General features: G+C 42.9%; 1 protein-coding gene across 4 annotated transcripts in view; it reads left to right on the top strand.

The window, feature by feature from the left end:
• arhgef2a (Rho guanine nucleotide exchange factor (GEF) 2a) overlaps positions 1-13,149 on the top strand; it is a 37,740-nt gene that overhangs the window by 6,947 nt on the left and 17,644 nt on the right. For 3 of the 4 annotated variants that reach the window (XM_086281154.1, XM_086281151.1, XM_086281153.1), the window contains exons 2-11: positions 2,844-3,006; positions 4,272-4,339; positions 6,478-6,526; positions 6,735-6,867; positions 8,071-8,180; positions 9,220-9,363; positions 9,569-9,819; positions 9,894-10,019; positions 12,009-12,129; positions 12,500-12,576. In XM_086281154.1, coding sequence (XP_086137280.1) covers positions 2,862-3,006; positions 4,272-4,339; positions 6,478-6,526; positions 6,735-6,867; positions 8,071-8,180; positions 9,220-9,363; positions 9,569-9,819; positions 9,894-10,019; positions 12,009-12,129; positions 12,500-12,576 — 1,224 coding nt within the window. In that variant the 5' untranslated portion in view covers positions 2,844-2,861. The remainder of the gene's footprint in view (positions 1-2,843; positions 3,007-4,271; positions 4,340-6,477; positions 6,527-6,734; positions 6,868-8,070; positions 8,181-9,219; positions 9,364-9,568; positions 9,820-9,893; positions 10,020-12,008; positions 12,130-12,499; positions 12,577-13,149) is intronic. The other variant, XM_086281152.1, reaches the window with a different exon arrangement.

Raw genomic sequence — 13,149 nt, 5'->3', positions numbered from 1 at the left:
GAGTCTGCTCTGACCCTTCCTGTAAAGAGCATCAGTGTTGTGGCTCCAGTCCAGTTTATTATTCAGGTGAACACCCAGGTACCTATAAGAGTCCAATATCTCAATGTCCACTCCCTGGATGTTCACCGGTGTCAGTGTGGTGGGTCTGCATCTCCAGAAGTCCACCACTAACTCCTTGGTTTTCCCGGCGTTGATCAGCAGGTGGTTCTGCTGACACCAGTCCACAAAGTCCAGAGTCCACTGTCTGTACTCTGAGTCGTCCTCACCTGTGATGAGGCGACTATGGCAGAGTCGTCAGAGAACTTCTGTAGGTGGCAGCGTGGGGAGTTGATGGAGAAGTCTGCAGTGTAGAGGTTGTTCCCTCACATACTGTGGGCGGCCTGTAAGGTAGTCCAGTATCCACTGTGACATGTGGTGGTCCACTCCTGATAGCTTCCAGCTTGTCCCTCAGAAGTCGTGGCTGGATGGTGTTGAAAGCACTGGAGAAATCAAAGAACATGATCCTCACAGTGCTTCCAGGCTTCTCCAGGTGAGTCAGAGCTCGGTGGAGGAGATAGATGATGGCGTCCTCCACTCCGATGCCAGGCTGGTAAGCAAACTGCAGCAGATCCAATGAAGACCTCACCAGGGGGCGCAGATGGTTCAGAACCAACCTCTCGAGGGTCTTCATCAGATGTGATGTCAGGGCTACCGGCCTGTAGCGGCTGAGGTCCTTGGGATGGGAGGTCTTTGGTACCGGTACCACACAGGAGGTCTTCCACAGCCGTGGAACTTTCCCCAGTGACAGGCTCAGGTTGAACTGATAACCTGGGATGCCACACAGTTCATCTGCGCAGCATCTCAGGAACCTGGAGCTGACGCCATCTGGACCTGCAGCCTTCTGCACCTTGATCATGCGAAGCTCGTTCCTCGCTTGAAGTGCAGAGATAGAAAGAGAGGATTTCGTGGGGGGGGGGGGGTATGTTGGAGTCCACAGAAGCCGGGGTGTGTGTGATGGCTGGGAGCTGAGAGGTGTGAAGTCCTGAGATGAAGGACAGGCAGGCCCTAAAGATGAGGGAGATTGCAGCAGGGGGGACGATGCTGGGGGAGGGGTGGGTGGTTGATCAAACCTATTCAAATATTTATTTAGGTCATTCACCCACCCCAAGTCTCCTGCAGCCTGGGGGGTTGGTTTTTGTCCTGAGATTGTCTCCAGGCTGTTCCAAACCCCTCTGATGTTGTCCTGTTGCAGCTGCTCTTCCACCTTCCTCCTGTAGTTTTCCTTCCCTTGCCTTATCTTCCATTTCAGCTTCTTCTGGACAGCTCTCAGCTCCTGTTTGTCTCCAGATCTAAAGACTCTCTTCTTCTCCCTGAGGAGAGGCTTTATTTCAGGATTTATCCATGGCTTGTTAGAAAAACACCGTACCTTCATGATGGGTACGGTGTTGTCCACACAGAAGTTCATGTAATCTGTAATGCACTCTGTGATGCTGTTGAGGTCATCCTCCAGGGGGCTGCAGAGGTTGTCCCACACAGTAGAATGGAAACAGTCCCTCAGGGCCTCTTCAGTCTCTGCCGACCATTTTTTAACTGTGCGTTTCACAACTGGTTCTCTGTAGTAGAGGTTTATACACAGGGCTGCACATAAGTGGTCCGCAGGTGCGCATTCGCTGTCAAAATAAAAGATGCGACGCAAAGAAGTTGCAACGCGCGTTTGCGCATATAAGATTTTCTGGAGGAGGACAGACATTTGTTTAGAACTCTTAAAGATGTCAAGAAGCTCCTTTAAGCAGTTACTTTGGTGTTCCTCCACCTCCAAAGAATAGCAGAAGGAGTCCGAACTACAAAAGAAGCGCGTATTCTCAGAAAAGTGGTTGCAGGAGGTGAGCTGGCTTCAAACAAATGATGGTCGCACAGAGATGTGGTGCAGAATGTGCCGTGAAAATCCCACTCTAGTGGACAAAAACACTGCCTTTTATATGGACGCAAACACAGGTTGCAACTTCTTATCTGGTGCTCGTCTTTTATTTTGACAGCGAATGTGCACCTGCGGACCACTTATGTGTACCCCTGATTATACACAGGCTGGAGATGAACCAGGGGAGGGAGAGGTGATGAGCTGTATGCCTGGTGCTGTGTTTGGAGTCTGCTGGTTACAGTGTGCAGGACCTCACAGGCTGCTGCAGCGTTAGCAGAGGGCGGGGCATGCACAGCTATCATAATGACGTGTGGAAACTCTCGCTGTAGATAGTACGGTTTCATGCTAACCGTCCTGGCTTCATAACTATGTGCTACAAGCATACTCTGATGGGCAAAGTTAAGTGGCAAACCGTCATGCCTACTTAAATTTGTGCTGGAATTACTCTGTGACAGCAGAAATGTGCATAAACTAGTTATGGTAGGACATTTTGCCAAAGTAGGATGGTTTGTCAGAACACTGGAAGTATATCACATACATGGTGATGGTTGTGATCATTACTAGTTAACGTTAAAGGGATGGTTGGCTCAACAGAACTCTGACTGTTTGTCAGCCTGGCTACAGAGCTGCAGAGAAATCTCGGGCTGTTCTTATTTACATCAATCAGTGATGAATAGTCAGATGTTCTGGCTTTATGGAAGATATTACAACATTGCATTTGTTTATGGCCAAGTTAACTGAACATGTAGTTTAGTAATAATTCTGCTTAAATTGCTCCTCTTTCATCCCAATCTGTCTTTAGACTCATGCTATGATGTAAATAAGCAGAACTAATTTCACAGATGTTAAGCAGCAGATTCAGTGCATAAGCTCTACTGTCTCTCAGTAAATGTATGTGAATAAGTATTTCATACTACACGTTTTTTACATTCTGTTTCATTTTCAGAATAAAGAGCGAGAGCGCATGAGGGAGCAAGAGAAAGCTGCAAGGGAGAGTGTGGTGCTCAAGCCCAATGGTCACCTTTTTACATCTCTGACAGTGTCAGGAACCACACTCTGCTCAGCATGCAACAAGAGCATCACTGCAAAGGAGGCTCTCTGCTGCCCTAGTAAGTAACACTCTAGTTATTCCACCACTGTCTCATCATTATGCTTTATATAGTGTAGTATGACGATGTGTAGTATGACGATAGTATGACGATAAAGCCAGAGACACAAACCTCAGAACAAAGTTCTCTCTATGTCTAAAAACACAGGATGTGCACTGAGTTATGCGTCACCTCTCTCTTGGTTTTTTAGTATTTGGTCCCTTTTTATTAACTGAATTAGACTTTAAAAGGAGGGAGACAGGAGGGGTATTTTAAGGCCATTACATTAATATTTAATTCTTAAATTAAACTAAAAAAAACTATTTATGGTCAAAGATGAAGAGACCTGGTTCCACTCTTATTTTCAGTCAGTCTTCACTTTAGTCACAGGAAACAGAGAAGCAACAGAGAAAACCCGACAATCACATGTCCTTTTATGAGCAAGCACTTTGAAAACAGCGGGGAGGAAAACTCCCTTTAAAACAGGAAGAAACGCCCAGCACACCCAAGCTCGGGGGGGGCGGCCGACCGCATCCTGACTACATCAGCAGTCACAGTAATGCTGATGGGAGAATCTTTATTATGATTGGATGACTGAAGAAATAAAGAGCAGTCAGTGAACAGCTTCAATCACCAAATTAAATAACCTGTCAAAATACAACAATAGGAGTTTTTGCTATTTGTTTTTATCACAGTGTGACGATGACAGCTCAGTCCACTCTCAAGTATCAGTGTTTGGATCAGAGCTACTGGCTGGCTGCAGGCTGTGTGCCCTCATGCACAGTATATGCCATAATAAACTATCGCTCACAGCTTATCATGTGTGAAAAATACTGTTGTTAAGTGAAGTATGTTTTAATCTAAACTGTGAGCCAAACAAGTTGTCATCAGTGCATACGACTTTCTGTCAGCTGTTTCTTACTTTCATTCCCGTCCATACCCGTACATTTACACAGCGCCACTGTTTTGCCCACTGAGGACTGATGTGTTTTACATCACAATTGTTGGTTTAACCAGTGGGTTCCTTTGCCCTCTTGCTGTTTTAAAAATGTAGGTAAAATAAGCACTGAATAGGTTCTGGATAAATGAAGAAGAGGAGCCTCCCAGGTTACGTTTGAAAACTGCTGGCTTGCAGGTTTTTGGCAGTGAAAATCGTGACTAAAGAGATTATTTTGGTTGTTGATGTGATTATAGTGAAAGATCTGTGTCTATGAATGTGTTGATTTAACTGCATGTTTTATGTTCCTCACTGTTTACTTTGCCTCTTGTGTCTTCATTTACTCCAGCATGCAGTGCCACTATCCACAACCGATGTCGAGATACTTTGCCAAACTGTGCCAAAATGAAACAGAGGGTAAGACACAGACATCACTACTAATCACAGTTTCTGCAAAGAGTCTCTGTGTATCAGTTTGAACACGTGGTCTTCATCCGTCTGGTCTGGGTGAGGCTGAGCTTGTTCAGATGCATGGTCATCTCATTTTCTTCTTGTTTCCTAAGCACTGGCAGTGTCCAGAGTGTCCTGTTGTATCCATCACTGAGTGGCTGTGTGTGTGAATGGGTCAGTGTGGCTGAGAGCTCTTGTGCAAAAGAGCTTCAAGCATTGACTAAGATTAGCTAAATGCTGTTTAATTGACTGATCTCACAGACATGTCACAGATTTAGAGCTACAGTTACCAAGTAAAACAGTGATGTTATAGTCAAACCAACAGACGCTGCACTAGTGAATCCAAGCAATGGAAGAGTTTTGTACTCCTTTTGTATTTGAAGGTATCAGATCACTTTTTAGAACGATGGTCTTTGGTTAATCAGAAGTTATGAATCACAGCCTGTAACAGTTCATCAAGACTACGAATCGTTTTTGTCAAACTGTGGACGTAGTGCTGCTGACGTTTACATGTAACACTGAAAGTCTGCACTTCAGTGTCTGTGCTGTCCAGATACTTACTGATCTAAACGTATTTCTATTCTGAATAGTTCCCAATAGTTCCAGCTGTGTCTCCTGCTGTTTCCTGTTTGTGTCATAGTCTTTCTGTTCTTGTACTGTTAGTGTTTCTGTGGTTCCTGTAGTTCCAAGCGCAGAGTCATTTCCTAGCGTTACAGCGTTCCCTCATGAACAGCCTATTGGATTACAATGTCACCAGGGTTTTAATAGTTTTGCAGTTTTCATTAGTTTTTATTTTTATTTAGTTTTGACTTCAGATTTTCAATTTTGTATCAGGTTTTATTAGTTTTTACCTTTTGTTTGCTAGTTTAGTTTTTATTTTTTTTAAACCCTTAGTTTCAGTTATAGTTTTCGTCGTGTTTGCAACAATGAAGTGTAACAACATCCCAGTTTCATCATATCAGTCATGCTCTTCTGCTTATCCTTGGGTATGTTGCTCTTCCAGCTACCATACCCTGCACCCTGGACAGGTCGCCAGTCTGTCGCAGGGCTAACACGCAGAGACAGACAACTCACATCCCCACCTATGGGAATAAATAAATAAATGAGGGCAGATGAACAACCATTGATAGCAGGCAACTATAAGATATATATCTTGGCCCCAATGAGACTATTACCTCTTGCAGCTCCGGGTGAATTGCTAAACTTTTTGAAGGCAAAAAGTTGTGTAGATATCCCAGTCTCAATAAACATATTCACCAACGCTTCCTCTCGCTTGTGATGTTCCTGCGAACGGACCAACCAGCAGCCATCGGCTCGCTGTTGGAAGCACTGCATTAATGGTTTTTGTGGAGTTGTCTCGGGATGCATCACACGGGTTAGCTTCTGTTTCTGGGGATGAGGCTTGGGCGTGCTCCCTTACCTTCTCAAGCTAAGCTAGGTTAGCCTTCTTGTGTGAGCTTTTCAAAGGTTCCCTTTAGAAATGTTCCGCATAATTTGTCTCTTTCCACTACAAGACACTTGCTTTATCTAAAACGCAATCATATTCAGAGTAATATGAAATTGGACTCTGGCGATTTCTCCCGACTTTTGCTGACGTGATTCTGCGCGTGGACGGAGCAGCGACACAGACGACTCGACTAACGTACTGCCCCCTGCTGGCACAATGAGACACAGCAAGAAAAAACCTGGAAACTACACTTCACTTTCACCCGACGCTATTGAAAACTAAACACATTTTCGCTATAAATCCAGTTAATTTTAGTTAGTTTTGTGAACGCTCATTACAGTTTTAGTTAGTTTTCCGTTTTTTGCAAAGTCTTGTTTTTATTTTTATTTCCGTTAAAAGAGGTGAAAAGAGTGAAAAATGTTTTTTCACTTCTAGTTTTTGTTATTTCGTTAGTTTTCGTTAACAATAATAACCTTGAATGTCACTGTCAATAAAAGGTTGTTTTAGTTCCTTTTATTTATTCCTAACAGTTTGCTTTTGAGTTCTCAATCAACATTAAATATAATGAATGGTGAATTTATTCTGGTAGCTAAACTGACCTAAAAACTCTCTTTGTTTCATTTTTGTGCTCCTGTAATTGTAGTTTTTGTCCTTTCAGCAACAGAAGACGGCCCTGATGAAGAACAATGTTCCACTGCGTGCAAAAAGTAAGAACAATGGAACAAATCTAAGAAATGAACTGCATATTCTGCCTCACTCTCGTCCTGTCTTCTTTCCTTCCTCCCTCCTATCTATCTCTTTATCAGTATGTTCCTCCGTCATCATTAAAATCCTTTTTAGCTTGCTAACATGTTGGAATATTTTTCCCTTTCTTCAGCCAATTCTCTTTATAATACAACTATTTTCTCCTCTCAGCTCAAGGAATGCGAGAACGTCCAACTTCAGCTATTTACCCCTCTGAAAGCTTCCGACAATCTCTGCTCAGATCACGCCGTGGCCGCTCTCACCTATCCCTGTCCAAGAGTGTCTCCACCAACAACATCGTAGGGTGGGTCATAAACACAGAGCGAATATTAGTGTTGCTCTGTTGTTTGGTTAAAGCTACCTGAGGTCATCAGTGCACGCTGGTTTGCTGGATTAAGGACAGAAACCAGTCACATCCACTAGTTTGGATTTGCTTTGTCGAATGTTCAGCGAACACCAAGAATGCATAAAAAGCAGGACAGGAAATGATCTTTTAAAAACACAGTATGTGACCTTAACCGTGGTCACTCACTGTCACATGGTGGGACAGGAAAGGTCATGAAGCTAATTCAAGATGATTTTGAACTGCAACCACGAGTATTCATGCTTGCTTTCCCCCAACATGTCAATGTTTTTGATGAGTGAGGCACAGAACAGACTGTGGCTGACAGACAGATGATGATGAAGATTATCCATCTTCATGCTACAGTCACTGGCAATGATAAAGATGTATACAGGTTTTGTAAATGCTCACAGGGACGGTGTGATAATATCTCAGATTGCAAAATTTACTCTGCTCCACCTGATTTGAATTCAGCTCAGTTCAGTTTATTTATATGATACAAAATCACAACAGCAGCCGCCTCAAGGCACTTTATGTTGCAAGACCCCACAATACTGAGAAAACCCCAACAAGCACTTAGCGACAGTAGGAAGGAAAAACTGTGAAGGCCCGAGACCCAGACTAAGACATGCAAACTGGACACAGAGACCGGTGGGGGTTACAGGAGGCACACATGGCCCCCGTGAAGTCGTGCAAACAGTGCAGCCTTGTTGCTCTTTTTCTGTGACACATACACCCAAAAAGAGCAGAAAACCTTCAAAAAAGATAATCTATTACAAACCCTCCACTCCATGTTTGTTCGAAACCAAAGAGCTCATCCACTGTGTCTGGGATTGACACTGATTTGTTGAGTTTGTGCTGGCAATTTATACGGCTCCACGCTAATATATATACACGAGGAAATTTTCAGTTAACCCACAAACTTAGTTGGAAACTGTCAGTTTCAGTATGTCTGTCAATCAAAACACCAACATTCCCAACTCCAAAATGTATGAGTTGGTGTGCAGCCAGTGAAATCTCTATGCATTAAACACCACTGTTCAAGGTGCCTCTTATTATTTTAACATTTGGCTCTGTTTGGTTCTCCAGTTTGTTTGCCGCTACATTTATCTCATGCACAATAGTTAGGCACCAATAATACCTGCATGCATGTGTGTGCTGCAGGTCGCTGAATGATGATGCTCCCCTGGGACTACGCAGAATTCTCTCCCAGTCGACAGACTCCCTCAGCTTCAGAAACAGAACGATGTCGATGGAGTCGCTCAATGATGACGGTATCGCAAACATCCAAGCAGCACAAAATCTTAGACAGCTCCATGTGTTCACAGTCAGTTAATTATACATGCATGTTATATACTCACAAGTCTGCAGGCCAAAGACTGGTCATTCTTCCAGCAACATCATAATGCACTGGACTGTAGTAGAAAACAAACCAGAACAGTTCATGAAGTCCATTTCCACCCAGAGAACTGATGCTGCTGATTAGATATGTGCATAAATGAGCAGTTGAACAGGTGTACCTGGAGAATGTAGGTATTTAAAAAAGAAATTCCTTGTGACTATTTTCCACATAGAAAGTAAGGGCTGAATGGGAGACTGCAAAGAGTACAAGTTCCAATAATCTGTCTGATAGTTTATGGATTAATAAGGTGGACAGAACGTTCTGTCCACGCCTGCACACCTTCTTATTGTAACATTGTGACAAATGAATGCATGTTTCCAGAATTTAAGCAAGCTTGTCAACATGAATGCATGTTTGGTGCTTAACTTTAATAGATAATTGCTTAACTACTAGTAGTTGGGGGTGGCTGCAGCTCAGGAGGTGGAGCAGGTGTCCACAGGTGGTTTAATGGGCCGAATATCCTTGGGCAGGATACTGACCCCAAGTTGCATCCATCAGAGTATGAATGTGCGTGAATGCTAGACAGGAAGCACTGTCATATAAAAAAATAAGTGCTTGTATAAATGGCTGAATGACCCTGGTTGTATAAAGTGCTTTGAGTGCTCGGGTAGAGTAGAAAAGTGCCACATGAGAACCAGTCCATTAACCGTTTGGTGCATGCTCTGATTGGTAATAAGATCCTCATAAACATTCTTCCTGAATGTAGTGGAATACAACTGTACAGCAGTAGAAGTGAAACGTGACACATTTCATGAAGAGGTCGTTGAATCTTCAAACCTTCAGGAGAAAGCTCAAGTCGTCTGTTCAAACTTTTGTCTTCAGTCTACAATAATCTCTCATATAACAATAGTAAAATAAACAATAATCTGTGAGTCTGCAGTCTTTCATACTGATCTTCTTTTCCTCTTTAGGAGAACTGTACTACACCTCAGTCCTGGAGGAGATCGAGCTTGAGGGCCAGGACTTTAAGGCTGACTCGTGGAGCATGGCTGTGGATAGCAGTTACTTACAGACACATCGCAAAAATGTTATCAAGAGGCAGGATGTCATCTATGGTGACAAAAACATGATCTATTTTTCATCATTTCTGCCTCATATGCAGACGTTCAGTCTATTGCTAAACGTTATACATGTGTTTGCATATGGACACACATAGAAAACAAATCAGTATGTCACCGTTTAGAAATATGCAATGGTTGTCATTTAAAAATGTCGTATGCATCTCATCTCACCTTTGTTATACGTGTGTGTGTCTCTTAGAGCTGATCCATACAGAGCTGCACCACATGCAGACACTGCAGATCATGGAGAGGGTGTTTCGACAGGGCATGCTGGAGGAGCTTCAGTTAGAGCCCAGCACTGTGCATGCTATGTTTCCCTGCCTGGACCAGCTCATCAAGATACATTCCCAGTTTCTGGCACAACTTCTCCTGCGGCGCAAGAACAGCCTGCAACCTGGATCCAACCACAATTACACCATTCATCAGCTGGGGGATATTCTAGTAGAGCAGGTTTGTGATTCTGCTGACTTCCCCTTACTGACTCATATCCACAGTAACGTGACTTGTTTGTGTTCTTCTGCCAGTTCTCAGGCCAGTCTGCAGATGACATGCAGAAGACTTATGCTGAGTTCTGTAGCCGACACTTAAAGGCTGTCAAATTATACAAGGAGCTGCTCGCTAAAGACAAGAAGTTCCAGTTCTTCATACGGGTAGGAGACACATGCATGGACATATGTATATGTTAACGACCGTACCGACCTACCAAGACTTGTTCCAATTATACTTCCTAATTATTATTTCACCTTCCTCCCTCTCTTCCTCATATTGTTGTTGGGACTGCTGGCCTTCCTGCTGCACTCCTCCACAGCTGTTTCCAGCATCAGCAGCCTCGTGTGACCGCGAGGGCTTGTTACCAGTTGTTGTTGGTGCTGCTGTTGACGACGCAGCAGCATAATAAATATGAACAATAAAGCAACAATAAGCATAAGTAAATAACTGGCTTACTTGGCACCTACAATGTTTCATACTAAAGGCATTTTAATTTTACTAAGCATAGACTAAAGATGTTGATCATGTCGGAGGAGAGCTAAAGGGTTTGAATGAGCATGTCTGAAAGACATAAGGAACCAGATGTCGCTGCTATAATTGGTTAAAAAAGGGCAAAAATGCTGTTTCAGAACAAGAGGACACGTTCAAGAAAAAGAAAACGCAGCTTCAATTGAAGAGTGGAGGAAATGCTTCATCGGTGCCTAAGATAAATTCACTGCCCCCTAAAATTAAAAGAACACTTGGAAAACACATCAGATCTTAATGGGGAAAACATTCATGCTGGATACTGATACTGGTACAGATGGTAATGAGTTAGGAAGGAAAGGATGCCTCATTGTTTGATGGAATGAAATGAAATTATGAACCTACAGACGGCTGAATTTAAAGAATGGCGCAGCAGGCTCTCCCATTTTACTAACGGTACTCAGGAGTTTGTATGACTGACAATGTTGGGACATGCTCCTAATGAGACGGCAGATGGTGACCTGGGGGATCTACTTTTACATCTGCCTGCACATTTGCGCCAGATAAAGTGCACCAGGAGCAGCCCAGTTAACCACTGCACCAGTGCAGGGTACAGTGGGGCAGAGGAATTCCCACTGATACTTAACGACGGTCAGGATGGCGTTGCTCAGCCTGTAGAGACCCGTGTGCGAATTCTTTCCCCCCCATTGATATCTGATGTTTTTTCCAAGTGTTCTGTTCATTTTATCAGGCAGTGCATTTATCTTAGGTACTGATGAAGCACAGACAGGCCACCCCGACCATCACTGGCCCACCACTAAACTTGTCCGGGCAGCAGAGTGTTCCCCACGACTTCTCCGGGTCCTCTTACGTATGTCACGTGTGTTCAGTGTGAACCTGCACTTATGTGTGGACAGCACAGGATACCAGGGTGGACCTGCCAATTCTGCTATTCTGTGACAAATGCCAATCATGCACTCACACATACAGTGTCGATACAGTGTTGATACAGTGTCGATACAGTGTCGATACAGTGTTGATACAGTGTTGATACAGTGTTGATACAGTGTCGATACAGTGTCGATACAGTGTTGATACAGTGTTGATACAGTGTTGATACAGTGTCGATACAGTGTTGATACAGTGTTGATACAGTGTTGATACAGTGTCGATACAGTGTCGATACAGTGTTGATACAGTGTCGATACAGTGTCGATACAGTGTTGATACAGTGTCGATACAGTGTCGATACAGTGTTGATACAGTGTCGATACAGTGTTGATACAGTGTTGATACAGTGTTGATACAGTGTCGATACAGTGTTGATACAGTGTTGATACAGTGTCGATACAGTGTCGATACAGTGTCGATACAGTGTTGATACAGTGTTGATACAGTGTCGATACAGTGTTGATACAGTGTCGATACAGTGTCGATACAGTGTTGATACAGTGTTGATACAGTGTCGATACAGTGTCAATACAGTGTTGATACAGTGTCGATACAGTTAGCACAGGGCTAGCTAGACATTGTCGCGCCCTCAGGCCACCCTCGTGGAAGCTGGTTGAAACCATGACTTCGTGGAGAAAAGTCATACCTTTGACTTCAGCTCTGCTGAGTGTATGATTCAAACTGATCGCTTTTAAATAATGATGAAAAATTAAAGTTTCCTTTCTGTCTCTTAGCAGCAGGTGAGTCGAGGACCCTTGCTACGTTGCCATGGTGTTCAAGAGTGCATCTTATTGGTGACTCAGCGGATGTTCAAGTATCCTGCACTTATTCAGCGCATTCTGGACAACACAACAGGTGACTCATCCCAGTCATCTGCCTCCTTCTTTTCTCAGATCTACAATGTCACTAGAAAATTAAAAAATGCTGGTTTTCACATTTAACTAACATTCATGGTTCCACACAACGAAGCAAAACCAGGCTTCAATGGGAACTTTTTCCTCTTCTCCATTTTTCTGTTATTTACTGTAAACCTAACCCTTTAACACCCAGGGTAATATATTTGGTACATGAAGCTTTTGTGAGCTGGATTTAGTAAATTAAAACTCATATATGCAAATTCATATTTCTTTCTTTCTTTTGAAAAAATTGTCAGAAGATGAAATTCAAACTTCACAGTTTTACTGAAATTAGAGATGAATCAGATGATTGTTTCTATTTTATCCAGATGATGAAGAAGAAGCTTCCTCTGTGGCCCAGGCTCTGCTGATGATCAGAGAACTGCTTAGTTCAATAGACCAACAGGTACTGAAGTGTTTGCTCCCTGTGCAATAATCTGTGCGTCATTCATTCTCTTCATATTCAAATATCAGCAAACTCACAAAGAATTTATGTTCTTTTCTAAATCTTACACATTCAGACATCAAGTACAAGTCAGTGCAAACACTCATTCTTCCTAAATGACGCTTAGATTAGGTCTTTAGATCTCTAGTTTTTAGCTTGTGCTAACAACCCAGCATTCATTTGTTCTCCTACCTCAGCTGTAAAGTGGACGACTTGTTTCACTAACCAGAGAGAGGATTTGTAGCATTTACAGGACAAACAATTGCCTGCCCTGTTCGACAGGCTCTAAACTTCCACACAAGTGCTTTTAGCTCATACTCGAGATCTTTGTTTATTTCTAAGACTGATTTACTTCTGTTTTTTATCTACTGAAAAATCTCATCGTATTTTCTGTCTTATAATGTATTACACTGTAATACAGTCATAATATGTAGTATTTATTAGTTTCAATAGAATAACATTTAGTAATAAGACCTTACTATTCCTCTACTTTTACTAAAACTCAGTAAAACTCAGCTTCATTTTTAAACACTT

The sequence above is a fragment of the Aulonocara sp. 'chitande type north' Nkhata Bay genome, linkage group LG22 (assembly GCF_057382095.1).
Source record: "Aulonocara sp. 'chitande type north' Nkhata Bay isolate Kocher_YH1m ecotype deep benthic linkage group LG22, A_spYH_male_GT1.1, whole genome shotgun sequence".
Lineage (NCBI taxonomy): Eukaryota > Metazoa > Chordata > Actinopteri > Cichliformes > Cichlidae > Aulonocara > Aulonocara sp. 'chitande type north' Nkhata Bay.
The sequence above is the reverse complement of the archived record's forward strand: the minus strand, read 5'-3'. Positions and strand labels throughout refer to the sequence as shown.